The 20119-nt window shown below is 37.4% G+C and overlaps 1 protein-coding gene across 1 annotated transcript in view; it reads left to right on the top strand.

Moving 5' to 3' along the window:
- NRXN1 (neurexin 1) overlaps window positions 1–20119 on the top strand; it is a 1203402-nt gene that overhangs the window by 571888 nt on the left and 611395 nt on the right. Inside the window, exon 12 of the mRNA XM_052649572.1 lies at window positions 9142–9264. Within this exon, the coding sequence (XP_052505532.1) occupies window positions 9142–9264 (123 nt within the window). The remainder of the gene's footprint in view (window positions 1–9141; window positions 9265–20119) is intronic.

Genomic DNA, 20119 nt, shown 5'->3' with positions numbered 1-20119 from the left:
CTCTTTGCACACAAGATCTATGTTTTCTTATAATTAAATACTCATTAAGCCTTGAATCCCCAATTCCTAAGCCAACTACTGTCTTTGTATTTGGAAGTTACTGATTACCGGCCTCAGGTCATTTTGCTCTCCTAGACTGTACACATCATTAAATTTATTTTCAAGGGAACTAAGCAAAAAAGCTGTCTAAATAATTAGCCAGATAACCGAGTCGCCCAAGTTTTCCAGTTCTTGGACTTATCGGATTTCATGCTGCCAAATATGAAAACAAGGGGATGAAACTGTATATTTTTGACACTTCTTAGTGAAGATTGGTGTTAAAAGTTAATGGAGTTACTTTTCATTAACTATTTGGCTTAATTCAATATCAAGAGGTATTCAATCTACCATAAAAAAAGTTTCACAAAATCTAAACAGATTTACTCATTCAATAAATAATTAAGCATGGCGTTTATATTCAAGGCACTGAACAATAGGACCTAGGGTATTTTTCCTGACGTTCTAAGCCCAGGTAAAGAATCTGCCTGCCAGTGCAGGAGACATGGGTTTGATCTCTAGGTTGGGAAGATGCCCTGGATATCTAAATGGCATCCTTCTCCAGTGTTCTTGCCTGGAAAATCCAATGGACAGAGGAGTCTGGTGGGCTACAGTCCACATGGGATCACAAAGAGTTAGACATGACTTAGTGACTAAACAACAGCAAAGGGAGAATAACAATGGTGACAATATAATACTGATAATATTATTATCATTATAAATGCAGGTGTACCATGCACTAGGTGTTGTTTTACATAATTAAAATGGCTTAAATTTATTTTGTAAAATGGTTCTATTTTTAGCTTATTTTAGAGATAAGAATACTGAGACACAGAGAATTTATATAATTTACCAGGATCACATAGCTAGTAATTCATGGAACTAGGATAAAAATGCAGAGGATCTGTGGATCTAAAACACATGCACCAGACCAAGATATACACATTGTAGAAAGTTTAAAAGAAAGGAAAGACTTAAATAGCGATCTAACCAAAGTAAACACAGTGAAATTGATTAGTGTGGTACTACTTCATTTCTCCAGTGGTTTTTTAAAGTTTACAAAATGCCTTTCTTCTGTTGTTACTGTTCATTTTTAAACCAAGTTTAATGTCTAATTTTATTTTATTTGCTCAAAGTACCTTTTAGTTGGGCTTCCCAGGTGGTACTAGTGGTAAAGAACTCACCTGCCAATGCAGGAGACAGCAGAGACACCCACACGTTTGATACCCAGATCAGGAAGATCCCCTGGTGGAGGAGGGCATGGCCAACTAACTCCAGTATTCTTGCTTGGAGAATCCCATGGACAGAGGAGCCTGTCAGGCTACAGTCCATAGGGTCACAAAGAATCAGACATGACTAAAGTGTCTTAGCACAGCACAGCACACACACAGAGCACACTTTTTAGTTAGGGAGGAATATTTGTAATATTTTTAGTATAAAGAAATGTATCTGTCCTTAGGAGTCTATAAATGTCTCTTTTCCTAAACAGTAAAGGACAATATAAAAACATTCTCAATAGTTCTCAAGGATCAGCTAAATTGAGGAGAACTTGAGGAGGATTAGAGAAGAGGAAGAGTTAGGTGACTGGGCTGGTACATCAGCCTTACTGCTGTGTGGGTGATTGGTCTATCCAGGCCATGATTGGCACCACACCTGGCCAACAAGACAGCTCTGAGACAGTCAGCCTTTCTGATACCCCAGAGGCCTTGTCATTAAGGGCTGACAGACTGGGGAGAGTGATGTAACCTTACCTCTTATGTTGATAAATAGAGTCTTGTCTGCATATTCCTGAATGTAGAGCTCACTAAAACAAAACTTTAAAAATAAATAAGCACAAAACTTCGACTCCACTTTAGGGGTGGCTCAAACAGCATGCAATTTGTGCAGTTACCCAGGGCTCTGTGTTTAGAAGGGCTTGTTTTTGGGTAAATACTTAGCTATCACTGTTCTGAAATACTACATTTTGAACAAGAGTTGCACATCTTCACTGAGCTCAGAAATCATTTAATTGGTCCTTCCCCTTGTAAGGCTAGTATATTGCAAAAAAAAAAATCCTAATCTGAAAGTGCCATTTATATGTTTCTAATTTTAATCAGCTTTCCTAACTGATTCATATGGAAATAAAAACAAAAAATTCTGCTCCCAGCCCAGTATCTGAAAATTGAGAAAGATAAAACAGAAACATTTAATAAGAATGACTCTTCTTTCATTTCTGTTTGTCCTTCAAGGAACAATCTGAGTATTTTTTAAAGTAATTATTTTAAAACCAGAAACTAATGGCAAAGTCAAATAGCAGGCTGAAGGTGTCATAATTACAACCTGAGAAACACATCCTCCTGTCATTTACAGGTATAAGTGCTGTTGCCAGGAGCCATGACTCAGGCACCCAGCAGTGGTGGCTCTTGCTTCTCCTGGCTTTTCTCTCTTCCTATCATTGTCACAATGACAAGGCTTGTTTCCAGCTTCCCACTGGGTCCTGCCTCCCACTGGAGGCTATAGTCCTCAAAGTCGACTGCGAAATAAAGCTTAATACCTGGGAATTTTGATATACATAGACACCTAATTTTATACACATACACAAATGTCATGCATTTAATGAAAGTTGCTATTCTAAATTTGTAGAACAGGAAAGGTAATTACATTTTAGAAGTAGAAGGACTTTGCAATTGGTTTATGCCATTTACAGCCTTTTAAAATTGTTTTTAGTTTTTGTTATTGTCATTGTTTTACTGATAAGAAAAGTCAGACCAAGAGCTGTGGTAGCATTAGACAAAGTTAGAATAATTAAGGTTGTTGTTTAGTTGGTAAGTTGTGTCTTATTCTTTGGCGACCCCAAGGCCTGTAGCCTACCAGGCTCCTCTGTCCGTGGGATTTTCCAGTTATGAACACAGAGTGGGTTGTGATTTCTTTCTCCAATAGTTAATCTTATGTTGGAGTTTATGGTCACAGTCAATCTAAAACTCCAGTCTCTGGACTCAAACTCATGACTATTTTTCCATTGCTTATATCTTTAATACTCATTGTGAAGATTCAGGAGAAAAGGGAATTTGTCTGTTTGTGTGTCTCATACAAAGACCTGAAAATTAAGCTGGCCTACTGTTTAAACAAATAATTATTGAAACAAAGCCATATTCATTTGTTTACATATAGTCCATGGCTGCTTTTGCACTACAATAGCAGTGTTAAGTAATTGCAATGACAACCAAATTTGGCAAAGTGGAATATATTTACTATTTGGTCCATTCAGTTCAGTTCAGTCGCTCAGTCGTGTCCAACTCTTTGCGACCCCATGGAATGCAGCACACCAGACTTCCCTGTCCATCACCAACTCCCAGAGCTTCATTTGGTCCATTGCCCGAAGTATGTTGACCCCTATTAGATCTACTAGAATGTAAGCTATAGAAAGCTTCTTGAAAATCTAACTTGGGACATTCCCAATGCTGAGATCAGTGTTTGGCACAAAATAATTTTTAAACTAAATTAGTAGGCTAGCTTAGCTGGTTAAGAATCCACCTGCAATGCAGGAGACCCTGGTTCGATTCCTGGGTGAGGAAGATCCGCTGAAGAAGGGATAGGCAAAGAGTTGAACACGACTGAGTGACTAAGCACAAGCACATGGGTACCACATAATCCAGAATGAATAAGACTAGTTAAATGAGACTAGATAAACAGCAGATATAACATGGATCTGCTGCTGCTGCTACTAGGTTGCTTCAGTCATGTCCAACTCTGTGCGACCCCATAGACGGCAGCCCACCAGGCTCCCCCATCCCTGGGATTCTCCAGGCATGAATACTGGAGTGGGTTGCTATTTCCTTCTCCAATGCATGAAAGTGAAAAGTGAAAGTGAAGTCGCTCAGTCGTGTCCGACTCTTAGTGACCCCATGGACTGCAGCCCACCAGGCTCCTCCATCCATGGGATTTTCCAGGCAAGAGTACTGGAGTGGGGTGCCATTGCCTCCTTCATAAAATGGATCATTTGTTTCAAAATTTCATAATTCTAAGATGTATGGTGCTGTAATAACTTCTAATTCAATTGCTGGGTGCTATAAGCAATTTAATGATCTAAAAAAAAAAAAGGTTATGTATAAAGATAGAACCAATTTATATCCCTAAGGCAATGTGAATTTTTTTGTTATTATTTATAGAAGTACTCCACTTTCATGTGATGCCCATTTTTATCCCACATAGCTGTGGTTGAAAAGGCACAACCTATTCTTAATAAAATGAAGATAGATCATTTCTAGAAGGCAAACTAAAAGAATTTCTACCTGCCCATCATCTATGCAGTTTTCTGGGTTGTGGCTTTGCAGAAATACTTATTCAAATCCCCATATTTAAATAGCTTAATTGAGAAAACAGATTAACTCCTCAAATGTCTAGGTTGTTACATATGGAAATTACTTACATTTAATGTTTAAGGCAACAAAAAGGAAATCTAGAACCAACTAGTTTGAACTATAGTGAGAAATGGGTACTTCAAACCAATGATCCATTTATGTAGTTAGCATCTTTAAAAAATACCAGTGGAAGGAAATAGCTACCTAAAGTGTATGTAATGAGTCTAAGCTTTGCAGCCCTCAAGTCTGGAACTTTTAAAAATCAAAATATAGTAGGTCTGGGTTTGATTTTCTCAAGCTACATCCAACTTTCAACTCTAGGGACAGCTGTCATTACAGTCTACTGCTGCTAAGTCTGCTAAGTCGCTTCAGTCGTGTCCGACTCTGTGCGACCCCCATAGATGGCAGCCCACCAGGCACCCCCATCTCTGGGATTCTCCAGGCAAGAACTCTGGAGTGGGTTGCCATTTCCTTCTCCAATTACAGTCTACTAGACATCCTTAATCACATTGCTTCCTAGACTTCTTAGCTTTGTTTTAATCTTCACTATTGTCCTTTAATGTTATTTTCCCCCCTATATTTGAAAAAAAAACCAATGAATATACTTCACAGAACATTTGCCCAGAAAGCTTTCTTACAAAAAGGATCCAAAATTGCTATTATATACATCTTGAATATGAAGTAAATTTGAAATATTCATGAAAGCAAATATTAAAAATAAATTTAAAATACATTTGAAAAAATATCTGAAATGATCAGTGATGTTGTATACATATATGTCAACTAACCTTGCATGGAGCTATCTGTAAAATGGGAGAGTTGAATTAATTATTTCTACATCCATTTGAAGCTATTATTTTCTTCATTAAATAAATTCATTTATTGATTTATGACAAAATACTTTCAAATAGAATATAAAGTGATTAGCAAAAATAACTTAAATAATTAATTATGGAGAAAGGTCAATATGCAGTTATTTTCTTTTTTTAAGAAGAGAATCAAGTTGCTGAAAGTAAGCATATATCCTAAATCTTGATTTCATGGTGAATAGAAAGAGATAAGGAAAGGCAGTGAGTTATATAACTCACAAGATATAAGAGGAAATAGCCTATAAAATCTTCAGGAAAGAGTTTATGAACTTGGACTTTGCAATTAAAAAGAGTATTGAAAATGCATGTTAAAGAGTTGATAATGTAGGTAGACTAAAAAGTAGCTTTCAATAACTCTGGACCTTGGTAATGTAATAAATGATGTTCTAGAAAAATTGTTTTTTTTAATTCAGTGAAAAATCTTTTTTCTTAATCTAACTTTGAAAAGAAAACGTTACTTGCAAATGATTTTTAAAAGCCTTTGCTGGATTTTTCTAATAAAGAAACTCATCATTTTCCTAAAGGAAGAAATGAGTGTTCCCTCCCGCCACCCCCTCCACCCCACCCCCACCCCGACCTCGGAGGTTTCTGCTGAGTCCAGGGCTTCTGGGTGATGCCTTAGGGGACAAGTTAGCTTGCTTCTTTAACAGAATAGCAACTTCCCCTTTATGTGATTTTTATATTCTTTATGTGAGATTACAGGTGGAAAAAAAATAATTCCACCATTTTAAAATAATAATTAACCACTGCCACAGTTTTGTGACTATTCACTCCCTAGCATACACATTGATGCTGGGAGGAAGGTTAGAATCAATGAGACATGTTTTGATATCCCAAAAGGAAAAAGAAATTTCAAAAGGAATTCAGATCACTAATGCTATGAATGACTATAATTCTGCCATGGGGACAAATGACTCTGAAATTCAAATTTTCAACAGAGGATAAATTATCCTAGGTCAGACCTAGGAGAGAAGACATCTGTATTACATTTTAGCTGTGTGACCTTGGGCCGAGTTGTTTTAACTTTCTAGGCCTTCAGTTTCATGTCAGCAAAATGATAATAATGTAAAGATGAAATAAGTTAATAAAGTGCCTGGTACATAACAAACATTTACCAGGACCCAACTTCCTTCTCAGTAGCAAATTAAGGACCAGCAACCGCAATCCTTAATTCCCTGTCCAGTTCACTTTCCATGACACTTCATGTCACATAGATAACATTGTTTTAAACTGAGAATATTAAATACATTAAAAAAAAAAGCGCCTCTCCCAAAATCAATCTCTTCACATTTTTAATAATGCAGGGAAGGAGCTTGAAGTTGGTCCACAGAGATTTTCATGAACCAAAGGGTTATTTTTAATTGGATTTTGTGCCTGTTGTTATGGAAATTATTGTTTCATGGATAAAGCTTTATGATTTCACTGCAAGATCAAGCCCAGAATGGGGTATAATGATGATATCACCCTTATGCTTCTTTTTCTTGACAAAACACAGAGAATGGGAGTGAGACTGTTTCAAAAGCACACATTTCTAACAAAAAAAAAGATCCACCATATAAAAATATCTTTAAAAATGATATATTCTCTTTTCAAAGATCAAAACTCAGAATGGCCTTTGCTGCCAGTAGGATGCTAAGATTCTGCCGAGTTATTAAACACTTCACTGTTGAAACTAGAAAGTGTTCCTTTGATCCTGGAACTTGCTTTCAACATTTGATCTCAAAGCATTTTTGCAATTGTTGAACTGCAGTTGTTGAACAGGCTTCCTCTAGTTATTTAGTGATTAATCTCTCCAAACTCTTCTATCTAGACTAGTTTTTATTCATGTGTCCAGATGCATGTTTCTCTAAAGAAACAAAGAGAAATGCTTACTAATCTTAATGATGGTTCTGTTTAAAATTGAAAGTGTTAGTCGCTCAGTTGTGTCCAACTCTTTGCAACCCCGTGGACTGTAGCCCATCAGGCTCCTCTGTCCATAGAATTCTCCAGGCCAGAATGCTGGTGTGGGTGGCCATTCCCTTTACTAGGGGATCTTCCCAACCCAGCAATTGAACCCGTGTCTCCTGCATTACAGGTGAATTCTTTACCATCTGAGCCACCAGAGAAACCCACGACAGGAGGCAATTCATCCTGCAAAATTTAACTTATATCACTGGCTCATTTTAAGCAAACCTCAAACAAGGAAGAGAGAACTTGTTTCATCAAAAACATCCTAAGAGAGAAATCAGGATAGTAGTCTGCAGTATTAAAACAGGGATTTCTTGTTGGACAGACTGCTGAGGTTTCTTCTAGTACTTAGTTCCCTAATTTATTTTTCTTTCTTCTTTTCTCTCTCTTTTTTTCTTGGCTTTTTCATACACCATCCTATGATCCTTGGACATTGGCTAGATTGTCTGGTAGAATTTGGTGGAAGAAATTGTGAACCCCACCCTGATCCTGAATCAACTGAGTCGTGTAACTAAATGTCATGTCTTTAGTCATTTTAGTTTACCAAGAAATGTCAGTACATTAAAAAAAAAAAAAAGGAGGGGGGAAATACATCACCAAAAAATGTTTCATTAATAACTTCATGATTTTTTTAAATGAATCAAAATATCAGATTATTAGCAAGGCTTATTTTTAATAAAACATTTTCAGTTTTATTAAAAGTTCTTTTTTTTCCCTTCCTTTGTTTTTATGTCTAAGAGAGACATTTGTCCAATTTATTATTTCAATAACATCAACAGATACTTTCTGGTATAATCTATCTGTCCTACTGCTGCTGCTGCTAAGTCACTTCAGTCGTGTCCAACTCTGTGTGACCCCATAGACGGCAGCCCACCAGGCTCCTCTGTTCATGGGATTCTCCAGGCAAGAACACTGGAGTGGGTTGCCATTTCCTTCTCCAATGCATACATCCAGGCTAAGTCGCTTCAGTCGTGTCCAACTCTGTGCGACCCCATAGACGGCAGCCCACCAGGCTCCTCTGTCTGTGGGATTCTCCAGGCAAGAATACTGGAGCGGGTTGCCATTTCCTCCTCCTAAGCCAACTTAAATTCAACTTGCACAGGTTTACATAGGTTCACTTGCAATTACTTTTCCAGTTGCTTACCCTTCTGGCTCTTTTTCCTTAGCTGGAAATCACTTTCTGGTACCACTGCTTAATCATTTTTTCCCCTCCCACCCAACACTTGGCCGCTTATGGGCAGTGTTCTTCTTGACTTTCTTCACTTCCTAAGAGTCAGTACTTTTACCTATACCCACTCTCTGGGCCTTCACTAGTTCTCAGACACAACATTCCAGAAATTTAAAAACCTGGTGAATATTGAAGGTACATGATATAAGTGCAAAGAGCAGTCGTCACACAATCTAATACCCAGAGCAACCTCCTTGCCAGGGCCTAATCAACCAGGTGCCATTCATTGAAAATTGTTAGCTAATGGCCTAGGGTCAGATCTCTCCCCAAGGTCAGGAGATGTCTTATGACTGTTGTCTACTTCATTAGCCGAAAAAAGAAAAAAGAGATAGTACAAAACGAGGAAATTTCTGAGAGAGGGAAATGTTTGTGCAAATTTGGGAGCATTGCTGTGTTGAGTGTGCCTATTTATGACAACAGGTGCGTTTGTTTGTCTTTGATTGACGCATAATGTTAAAGATTCTTCTTAAACTGTTACACCTGAATATCTATTAACTGGTGATTTTCCTTGCTTGCTGTGACTCTAATGGGCTTGAGAATTGATCCAGCCAGTCTCTCCTCCCTCTGTCTTTTTCTCTCTTTCCTTCATTCCTTTCTCGCCCCTCTCTCCTCCCTCTCCCTTGCTTCCCCCCTTTCTTTCTCTCTTTCTCTCACTCTCTGTGAGGTTCATTTGCTTGACTGATTCTGAGTGTCCATAATGACTGTTTGGCATATTCTACAGGCAAAGGTCCCGAGACCCTTTTTGCTGGCTATAACCTCAATGATAACGAATGGCACACAGTGCGTGTGGTTCGTCGAGGAAAAAGTTTAAAGTTAACGGTGGATGACCAGCAGGCCATGACAGGTAAAGCCCTATCACCTTTGCCTTTGTTGAAGCTTTAGACTTTCCTGTTTCTTGCAGGTGACCTTGAAAACCGAATGAATAACTTGAAGCTAATAGACACAGTTCATTTCTTATTCAGATTCTTCCAGCAGCAATTAAATTTAATAAGCTGCATGTTGTTTTCTTTTCTCTCAAATGAGCAACAATTATTTGTCATGTTCCTTTCCATTTAATAATTCAAGAAGTTATAATATATTTTAATTTTATGCTTTGATAAATATCTCAGGGCTTCATAAAATATTGAAGTTACTGTTTGGAGGCCAATTCCTGTTCAGTTTCCTTGTTATATATTTAGGGGATGAACAGCAGCAAGTTATACTTTTTACCTTCTGGATACATTGATAGATATGCTGGCATTCTGTCAGGTGAACTGCATTTTATTCTAAGCTATGATAGATCATTTTTGGCCATTTAGCTCTGTTGGTTAAGCTCTAATGTTAAGAATGTTAAGTTCAGTCCCTGATTTGTGGATTTCTGACTGAGGTGAGGAATATAAAGGCCCAGGCCAGAGACAGAGGGAAACCAAATGAAAGAGGAATTGGCTCACCTTCATTCTCTCTGCTGAAAATAACTTCAAGCATATGACCCGCTGGGATATTAGCTCCCTGTTTTTCGAGAGAACATCTTCCTGTTAATTATTTTAGTGCAATGCAGGATGGTCCTTGTGCAGCACAGAAGTGTCTGTTCTACATTCAGTCTCAAGGGGGTTTCCATTCTCAGAGATCAGGTGGTTACATCAATGAAGAAGTAATGTGTATGGGATTTTAACTTTTAAGATAATCATTCCGCAATTTAAATGAAGCAAACTACCAACCCACAGATCTTTTACTGTCTTGTATTTCGTTAGCCCTTTATGGCTTTCCAAAACTTTTCTCTTCGTGTGGGAGCAAACTTACTTTGTTTCAGAATCATCTGAAGAGCTTTAAAAGGATCATTTCCTGGCCAGACACCACAGAAAGTGTGAGAGGAGCCCATTATTATTATTTCTTAAAATCTCTCCAAAGAACTCTAATGCAGCTGGCCTATGGATTGGCATTTAAAAACCGCTGCTATGTTATGCCATTTTATTCTCCCAGGAAGAAAATCAACCAGGGACTCATTAGTATAAGCCTTTATTCAAAATTGCCAAACATAAGTCTGTAAAGAAACTGTGTGAATTTAGGGAAGGGAGGCAGAATTTTTATAGAGCTTTGGCAGGAGTGTCAGCTGAAGTTCAGCTAGTTTTGGTAAAGGCAGTTCTTGGAAGAGGTGTAAATTGTTTTTGTAGATTAGCACCCGTTGTTTGGACAGTCTGGCTTTTACCAAAAGGGACAGAAGTTAGGGTCTAAGGTCATGTATAAGAGGTTGGGAAGAAATAACTGCCAGAGACAAGGACATGTGAAGGTCACATTAGAACATTCTAAAGAATGTCCCTTAAGTTTTTCTCAAATCTCACATAGCCCTATGACATTGGTGGGGTAGATGCATTCTCATTTAATAGATGAGGAAGCTGAGATTCAAAGAGATAAAACGACATGTTACTTTGAAATGCCACTGTTACCAGAACTGAGAGAGAACCTAGGTTTATTTTTTTTAATTGTGTTTATTTGTTAACTTTAAAAAATTGTTTACTTTTAACTAATGGTTCATTTATTTATATTTTTAATATCCTTATATATATATGACTATGATGAGTACTTTATCAGATATAGCATCATTTTATGAGGCTTTTACAAATATATATATATAAACACATATCAAAATCACATGGTAATATCATCTGGGATGGTATATGATGTATTAAAAGGTTGAGTAAACAATTCATGTTCTTGAGGTTCAGAAGAGCTTAAAGATTTCAGGAATAGCTAAAGCAATCAATAATATCTGAAGGCTGTAAAGAAAGGATAATACAGATAAGATTATGTGGGGAAGGGTAGGATGGCTTGGATGAGGCTACACAGACTAGTGTTCAGGCAGCCGAGAAGGTTTGTTTTGTTTCATGTAACCACAGCACAGCTGAAATGGCTAGAATGGCCTTGGGTGCCAATAGCTCAGTGCTCCAAATGAAGGAGTTGATATTTCACGGGTTTTCAAGCAGTTGGGAAGTCACTGCATTTAAGCTGGAAAATAAGTTAAGAGAATATGTTTTGAGCAATATGAATTCTGTGCAATGTGCTAAATGCTTCAGAATGTAAAGCAGTAAAGTCCTAAACTACAGTGGCTGAAGACGGTATAGAAACAAAAGACTGGGGCAACACATTTTTAAAAAGTTTTGTTTAGAAATAATGTCAAATTTATAATAAATTTCAAAAGTAAAACAACAGTGATATACTTTTTACTATTGTGAGCATGTTATCCCATTTGCTTTGACATTTTCACTCTCTTTTTTTTCTTAGCCAAGTGAGAATAAGTTACATACTTAATAGCCCTTCACTCTAAATATTATACTTCAGTGGACATTTTCTAAAAATATGCATATCCCTTTTCAGAACAAAGAGCTACTAAGTTCAGTAGATTTTGCATTGATGCAATATATTTTATCTGTCCTCTCACCCATATTCCCCTTTTGTCCATTAACCCAATGCTGTCTTTTATAGCCTTTTCACCTCTAGCAGAGCATGCAGTCTAGGGTCAGACACTGCATTTAGTGTTCATGTCTTTTTAGCCTCCCATTGAAGACATTGCCATAGACTTTCTTTGTCTTTGATTACATTGACAAATTAAAAAGATGTATAGTCCTCCAGTCTTTTATCCATGTAAAGTCATTCTTTGGGCTTATCTGGTGTTTCATGATGATTGAATTCAGGTTTTAACATTCTTGGATGAAATACCACATTGTTGATTGTGTGATCTTCTTATAGTATCCTGTCTGGAGACAAACGATATCCATATCCTCGACTCATGATTTTAACACTTGGTCAGTATGTTGCCGTTTCTCCATTGTATGATTAATATGTTTTACTCCCTTACAACTAGTAAACTGTCTGTGGAGAGCCATATTAAGACAATGAAAATCTCGTAATATCTTCCTCAAATATTTGCCCCAGATTATCATCTACTGAAGGTTTTTCCTGATCCAGTCTTTAACACAGTAGTTATAAATGATTATTTCCAAACCCCATTACTCTTTTCACTTTTAGAGGCAATGCTTAGCATTTTACTGTATACAAGAGCTATCCCTTCGTTCTGTTTTCTTTCCTTTTCTTCCTTCTCTGCCCATCTTCCTCCTTCTCTCCTTCCCTCCCTTCTTCCTTTCTTTCCTTCCTTCCTTATTGATATGGACCCACACATTTCTGTATTTTCAAATAGTTATACTTAATTATTTTGGTGCTTAAAATGTCCCTATTTGGGCCAGTGGGAATCCCATGAAGTTGGTCTCTGATCTTGTAACATGCCTTCACCTCACTTTTTTTTCCCTCACTTTTTTTGGCAAAACAAAATATTTCAGGCACAACTTTTGCTACCATGCCCCATTCCTGGACTGAGACATTTACTTTCTATTTAGTGGAGAGAATTAGGTGCAGGTGGTTGGTATTGGTATGCTCAGCACTGCTTTGCAACCTTTTCAGGAGGCTAAGATGGTAAATACACTCAAGTATAAATACATATACCTGAATATATATAGTTGCTTAGTTTAGTTGCTAAGTCATTTCCAACTCTTTTGTGACCCCATGGACTGTGGCCCACTAGGCTCCTCTGTCCATGGAATTTCTAGGCAAGAATACTGGAGTAGGCTGCCATTTCCTTCTCCAGGGGATCTTCCTGACCCAGGGATCCAATCCTCATCTCTTGCATTGGCAGGCAAATTCTTTACTGCTGAGCCACTAAGGAAGCCCATAAGTATGTGTGTGTGTGTATATATATATGTGTGTGTGTGTGAATTTGCTTTAATATGCTTCTCCACATATATATACACACACACATACATACAGATAAATTATATGTTCACACAAATATACATATACACATATTTTAGAAAACATGAGTTCACACTAGTACAACCATATCTACAGCATTGTTTCTTCCCCCATTTCATATTTTCATATCTCTTCTTCCAATTTGGAACCTTGGCTCCCAGTGATGTCATTTTCCCATTTGCTCAATCCAGTAACACATCTGTGATAGTTTCAGAATTGCTTTACATTGTCCATCCCACAAGTAATAACCTGACTGAAAGCAATTCAGGATTAATTTGTGATTCTTTTTATTTCTTACTGCCTAAGATTTAATGTATATAGTCAAATACTATTTATAAATAACTTTGACTAGTTTGTTTCTTTTCTTCCTTTCCTTTTCTTCCTTTCTTTTCTTTGAGTGTAGTTATATTATTCATTTGAAATACAATCCATCTTATTGATTTCAGTTATGCTTATTCCCTCCCATTCTTATGTACTTAATTACACTTGTGTTTAGAACATTAGCCTGCTTTTTAAATCAGTGCAACTATTTTGAATTAGGAAGTGATGAATAGAGTATGAAAATGATATCATAACAGAAAACTCCAGAAATGTTCCCTAAATGAATTGCCAGCTAATTTTCATTAAAATGTAAGATATATCTTTTCAGTTGCACAGATTCCTACCAAACTCCTAAATGAATAATTATATTCTACATTAGTGAGTTGACTTCTTCAACTTCCAGTCAAAACATCATTTCTTTGTTTACTGCCATGTGTTTATATACCACTAGTGAACATAATGTTAGGAAGTGGAGTGAATAGATACTTATATGGGTGTAGTTTGCTTATAGAAACAGGAAGAAATAAATGATGGATTCAAAGGGTTATCTATAGCCTGAGAATATTTACCTAAAAAATGTGTTAATCACTGAGAACTTTCACCAGTGGGATGGGTTAAGCTAGTGATAATCTCTTTCCAAATATCAATTTGGGGTGCCTCCCCCAACAGTCGGAAGTGCTATTCTTTATTTTGAATCTCTTTAGTTGAACAGAACAGTTCTGCCCCTCAGACATGCTCTGGTAAAGACCATCCCTGTTACCCTTCAAGTCCTGTGGGCCACCAAGTACCCATCTCCGAGGGACGCATCTCAGAGCTTTCCTTGTTACACATTTTAGAAGCTGTGGGCCGCTCCATGGCTGATTTGGCAACAAAGATTTTTGTGACAGGAAATGTTCTGTGTGCTGTTTTCTTTGAGGAAGATGTAATTACTGATATCCTAGAATGTGAAAATTTTGAGTGACAGTACATAGGTTCAAAGAAAATTATGTTTAATCTCAATTTTTGAAGATTTATAATATTTATAATGTATTTGCTCTGTAAAAATTATAAAAAAAAATCAATCTTTGGTTGTAAAAAAAAAAAAAAAGGAGTACTCAGAATTGACACTATTGGGACATGATTTCTAAGCTAATGTAACATGTTTCCACTCTTCTGCTCCTGGGCATGGCCTGTTTCTTCATGGTGAAGTAATCTGTGTCTCCTTGGCTGATTAATTTTGGGAAACTCTGGCACCTTAGACTTCATTACGAATTCATAGGCCATTGGCGAAGTTTCGCTCATGATCTGAAAGAAAAAAACAAACAAACTCTCTTTTAAGATTTCCAACTTTGGACAGCAGACACATTTGCTTCACAGATTTTTTTTCCTCCAGCAGGTATTAATAAAATTATAAGTCTGAGTCCACCAACTCAGGGGTGCAAGAAATGGCACATTTATTAATTGTCTTTAATATCAATTTAAATGACACCTTAGGCCTTTCTTCTGGGTTTACAGAATATTTAATCATAGTCATGTGGCCCCTACTCCCACCCACCCTGAATCATGCACAAGCTCCTGTTGGCTTCTGTCTTCACTGATTCTCACCAAAAAGATAGTTCTCCTAGTTTGTCCTTTAAATTATAAGAACCCTATTGCTCCTGTCCTAAGTAGGGCAAAGAGTCTTTGCTGATTCTTGCAGCCTATGAACTGTGGTTCAGTCCTCCTTTATTGACCTCAGTAATTCTCTCTGAACCCCTGAATCTTATTAGATGACAGGATGTTGGTGCTTAGTACTGCTAAATCCCACCAATGTTCATCTCTCTCCCAGTCAGTGGTAATTGCCTCATCTAGTTCAGACCATCAAGGCATTCTGTTCATTTCGTTTTCCTTTGTTGAACACCTTGCAAACTATACCTCACAAAAGATTGGAAAAAGCACTATTTTCCAGAAAGTTGTCTTCCACTTTTTGCCAAGAAAAAGCCTTTGAGGCAAAGTGCTAAAAGGGACTAGGCTAGTTTCTTAGAACTGAAGGAAGAACAAAGTACAGACTAGCATTTCAGTAAATTAGCCTGCTATTTACTCTTTCTCAAAACTGCCAAGGCCTTAGAGCAGAAATTATATTCTATCTTCTTTCTGTTCTGTAGAAGTTGAACATTTTTTCAGTTGTGGAAACCAACTTGTTCTTTCTCAGAGTTAAAAGATGAAAGGGCATATAAGCCAAATAAGCACTGATAATTTACCCAAATTATGCAACTCCCCCAGTACCCCACTCCAGCACTTTCCTTCCCCCAGCTCCCAGCATCTTGCTGCTCAGAGCTCAAGACAATGTTTTGTTTTTTGTTTTTCACAGTAATTTACCTTGATGAGTTTTCACCTGGGTGATTCATATTTGGGAAATTATGTTTTGCCAAAGATATCATGAAAGTCAACAATTCATAACAGTAAAAAAGTCAGCCTAGAGTTATATGGCATAGAAAGGTTTCCAAACACGCAGTGGAACTTTGCCATTGAGGCTTCAGTTTGGAATGGAATTTTTTTTCAAACATTCTAATGGCCACATGAAACTAGCCATGCCTCAGAAAAGCAATGAAGATTTCATACTAAATTTTACAGCAAGTTCAGAAATCACTGAACAAGAAAGTCAATAAATAAAAGAAATCACTGGAGACTCTTCATGCAAAGTCCTATATTTTGATTACATCTTTAAATCAGAGTTTTATAAACTGTTAAGTTGAAAACAGTACAATACATACTCAGGCCATTCTTGGGAATGTCTGACTGCACTGAGGCTCATGAGGATAAGCAGTTGCCAGCAAAGAAACCCCAGAAGAGAGACATTCCCCAGGACTCTGATGACAAAGTGTCCTATACACTATTTGGTATCCCAAGGTAGGGAGTTTTGGGGTTTCAATTTATCACCTAAACTGTCAAAAAAAAATAATCTAGAATTATGTGTTTTGTATGTGTGTATATGTTCTTCATCGAACGCTATTCACCGCATATCCAGTTACCCAAGCCTGGACGAAGTCATCATTATTATATTCCTCTTCTCCAGCATTCTATACATTATTAGTAAATCCTGAAATTATATTGGCAAAATGGTCTAATTTTGTCCATGGTTTTCCATTTCTAACATAAACAGTCTACTTCAAATTGTCTTGTCTATTATATCCACATCAGAAAGATTAAATACACATACACACACAGTTTCATGGCTCATGTCTGCCTAAAACCCTTCAGTAGCTCCTAATATAATCCGGAGACACTGTGATATATGACCTCTTACTTTTCCGATCTCTTCTGAGCACTAACCTCACCTGCTTATGCCTCTCCAGCCACACTCCCTGGCCCTTTCTCTCCCACATGCCTCTGTTGATCTGTTTCTCCTTTCTGGAATCCACCTTTCCATTCCTATCTTACAGTTTTTAATGTGGCTTTTCCTTTTTTAGTCCTTCAATTTTAACTTAAATATCCACTCAAGCACTTGCCCCCGTCCCATATTTACCAGCACAATTTGCTGTGTATCAAATACCTGGCATTTTTTCTCAGTTTTATCATTATATAGTTAATTATTTTCTGACCTGGTTTTGTCTATTTTCCCCCGATAGACCATACATTTTGTGAAAGTCTGGTCCTCTCAACATTATTTCTTACTTGCCTAATATAGCACCTGACTCATGCATATAGCCCACTCTCAGTAATTTTCAATACCTTTTCGTGAATCAATGAGTCTATCTAAGGCTAGGGTCGGGGGTGGTGGATCATTTTGTTCTGCAGCAGAAATGTAACCCAAGTCAGAGTAGGACTCAACATAAAATAGTAGAGCTTGCTATCTGTTTTGGTAAAAAGATTTGATTTAGAAATTGAGCTTTGTATTCAAACAACACAAGCCAGAAATTTGACTCTTAATGGAGATTATCATCAACCTGGATACCAGACACTTTGATCAGAAGCATTTTGCTAATTCCAAATTCTCCTTTCCACTAAATATCTGGGAAAGATGCTGTGTTCCTTAATGAGTGAAGTCTTAACAATATTTCTCCTTCAGTGTCCTTTATGTTTTGTTAGTCTATATATGTACACAGCAGTAGAGGTGGCTACAGTGCTGACTGAAGATTAAACATTAGAATAAATTCTGAAAAATGAAGGATTTTTAAGAGGCAGCCATTAATGTTTTCTTCAGTGGATAATGGCTTTAAGGTGCTAATTCTCCTTCATAAGCAAGCATATCTGCCATTACTGTCAAGGCGATTTATGTATGCTTATTAAAGAAAGAATAGGCTTTTGAACATGGGCCATAATGATTTTTCTTGTAATTGGGCCATGGTTGCTCCAATGCTGTTTTACTACTTTTTTATTATTTATGGTCTGCATACATATTCTATTCCTTTGAGAAAAGAAAACAGACATTACATATTATTTTTATCACTGACCTTCTTTCTCAGTTCTGCTGAACAATGTGCTTTCATCTTTCAGAACTGCCAATAAATGGACAATTTAGAGTAATATATAATTTCAAGTATTAGAAATATTTTTTTGGATATTCCCTTACTATCAGTTGGCTCATTCATGTAGCTTTTAAAAAGAAACTTGATAGTTTCAGGATCTGGGTGGGTACACCAGGTTAAGACTCAGATTTTAATAAAATGAAAAAGATAAAATAATCAATATAAGGAAATGTAAAAGCCCAAGTCATTTTTTTTTTTTACCTTTGCAGATTCTTCATTCTATATAGCTTACTAATTCAATGTTACTGGCACCACTAGAGATTTGTATTTGAAAGTGATTAAAGGCTAATTTTGAAGCTTCCCTGGTGGCTCAGATGGTAAAGCGTCTGCCTGCAATGCGGGAGACCCAGGTTTGATTTGATACCAAAGAGGTAGTGCCACACAGAGTAGTATCAAGGTCACTGAATAAAAGAACTGAAGAAGGGGATAAAAATGGTATCATAGCATAAATCACAGCAAAATCCTCTATGACCCACCTCCCAGAGTAATGGGAATAAAAGCAAAAATAAACAAATAGGACCTAATTAAACTTAAGGCTTTTGCACAATGAAGGAAACTGTAAGCAAGGTAAAAAGACAGCCTTCAGAATGGGAGAAAATAATAGCAAATGAAGCAACTGACAAAGAATTAGTCTCAAAAATATACAAGCAGCTCCTGCAGCTTAATTCCAGAAAAATAAACAACCCAATCAAAAAATAGGCCAAAGAACTAAACAGACATTTCTCCAAAGAAGACATACAGATGGCCAACAAACACATGAAAAGATGCTCAACATCACTCATTATCAGAGAAATGCAAATCAAAACCACAATGAGGTACCGTCTCACACCAGTCAGAATGGCTGCTATTCAAAACTCTACAAACAATAAATGCTGGAGAGGGTGTAGAGAAAAAGGAACCCTCTTACACTGTTGGTGGGAATGCAAACTAGTACAGTCACTATGGAGAACAGTGTAGAGATTCCTTAAAAAACTGGAACTAGAACTGCCATATGACCCAGCAATCCCGCTGCTGGGCATACACACCAAGGAAACCAGAATTGAAACAGACACATGTACCCCAATGTTCATCACAGCACTATATACCAATAGCCAGGACGTGGAAGCAACCTAGATGTCCATCGGCAGATGAATGGATAAGAAAGCTGTGGTACATATACACAATGGAGTATTACTCAGCTATTAAAAAGAATGTATTTGAATCAGTTCTAAGGAGGTGGCTGAAACTGGAGCCTATTATACAGAGTGAAGTAAGTCAGAAAGAAAAACACCAATACAGTATGTTGCTAAGTCACTTCAGTCATGTCCGACTCTGTGCAGCCCCATCGACGGCAGCCCACCAGGCTTCCCTGTCCCTGGGATTCTCCAGGCAAGAACACTGGAGTGGGTTGCCATTTCCTTCTCCAATGCATGAAAGTGAAAAGTGAAAGTGAAGTCGCTCAGTCATGTCCAACCCTCAGCAACCCCATGGACTGCAGCCTACCAGGCTCCTCCACCCATGGGATTTTCCAATACAGTATATTAATCCATATATTTGGAATTTAGAAAGATGATAATGACGTTCCCTATATGCGAGACAGCAGAAGAGACACAGAGATAAAGAACAGACTTTTGGACTCCATGTGAGAAAGCGAGGGTGAAATGATTTGAGAGAATAGCATTGAAACATGTATATTACTATATGTGGAATAGATCACCGGTAAGGGTTCAATGCATGAGACAGGGTGCTCAGGGCTGGTACACTGGGATGACCCTGAGGAATGGGATGGGGAGGGAGGTGGGAGGGGGTGTTCAGGATGGGGAACACATGTACACCCATGGCAGATTCATATCACTGTATGGTAAAAACCCCTACAATATTGTAAAGTAATTAGCCTCCACTTAAATTAATTAATTTAAAAAATGAAGTCATAGGAGAAACCAGAATTTCTAAGGATTTAATAGTATTATTGTTATCGAATTGTAGTTTGATCTGCTCGCCACATGATAGGCCAATAATCGGGACACAAGGTGCTGAGGCAAGGAATAGCAACTTTATTCAGAAAGCCAGGCATCAGAGACAATGGCAGACTAGCGTCCTAGAGTCTTGTTGGGTCTGAATGCCAGTTTCCTA

The sequence above is a fragment of the Budorcas taxicolor genome, chromosome 11 (genome assembly GCF_023091745.1).
Source record: "Budorcas taxicolor isolate Tak-1 chromosome 11, Takin1.1, whole genome shotgun sequence".
NCBI classification, from domain to species: Eukaryota; Metazoa; Chordata; class Mammalia; order Artiodactyla; family Bovidae; genus Budorcas; species Budorcas taxicolor.
Note: the sequence above shows the minus strand (reverse complement) of the source record. Positions and strands in the feature narration are given on the sequence as shown.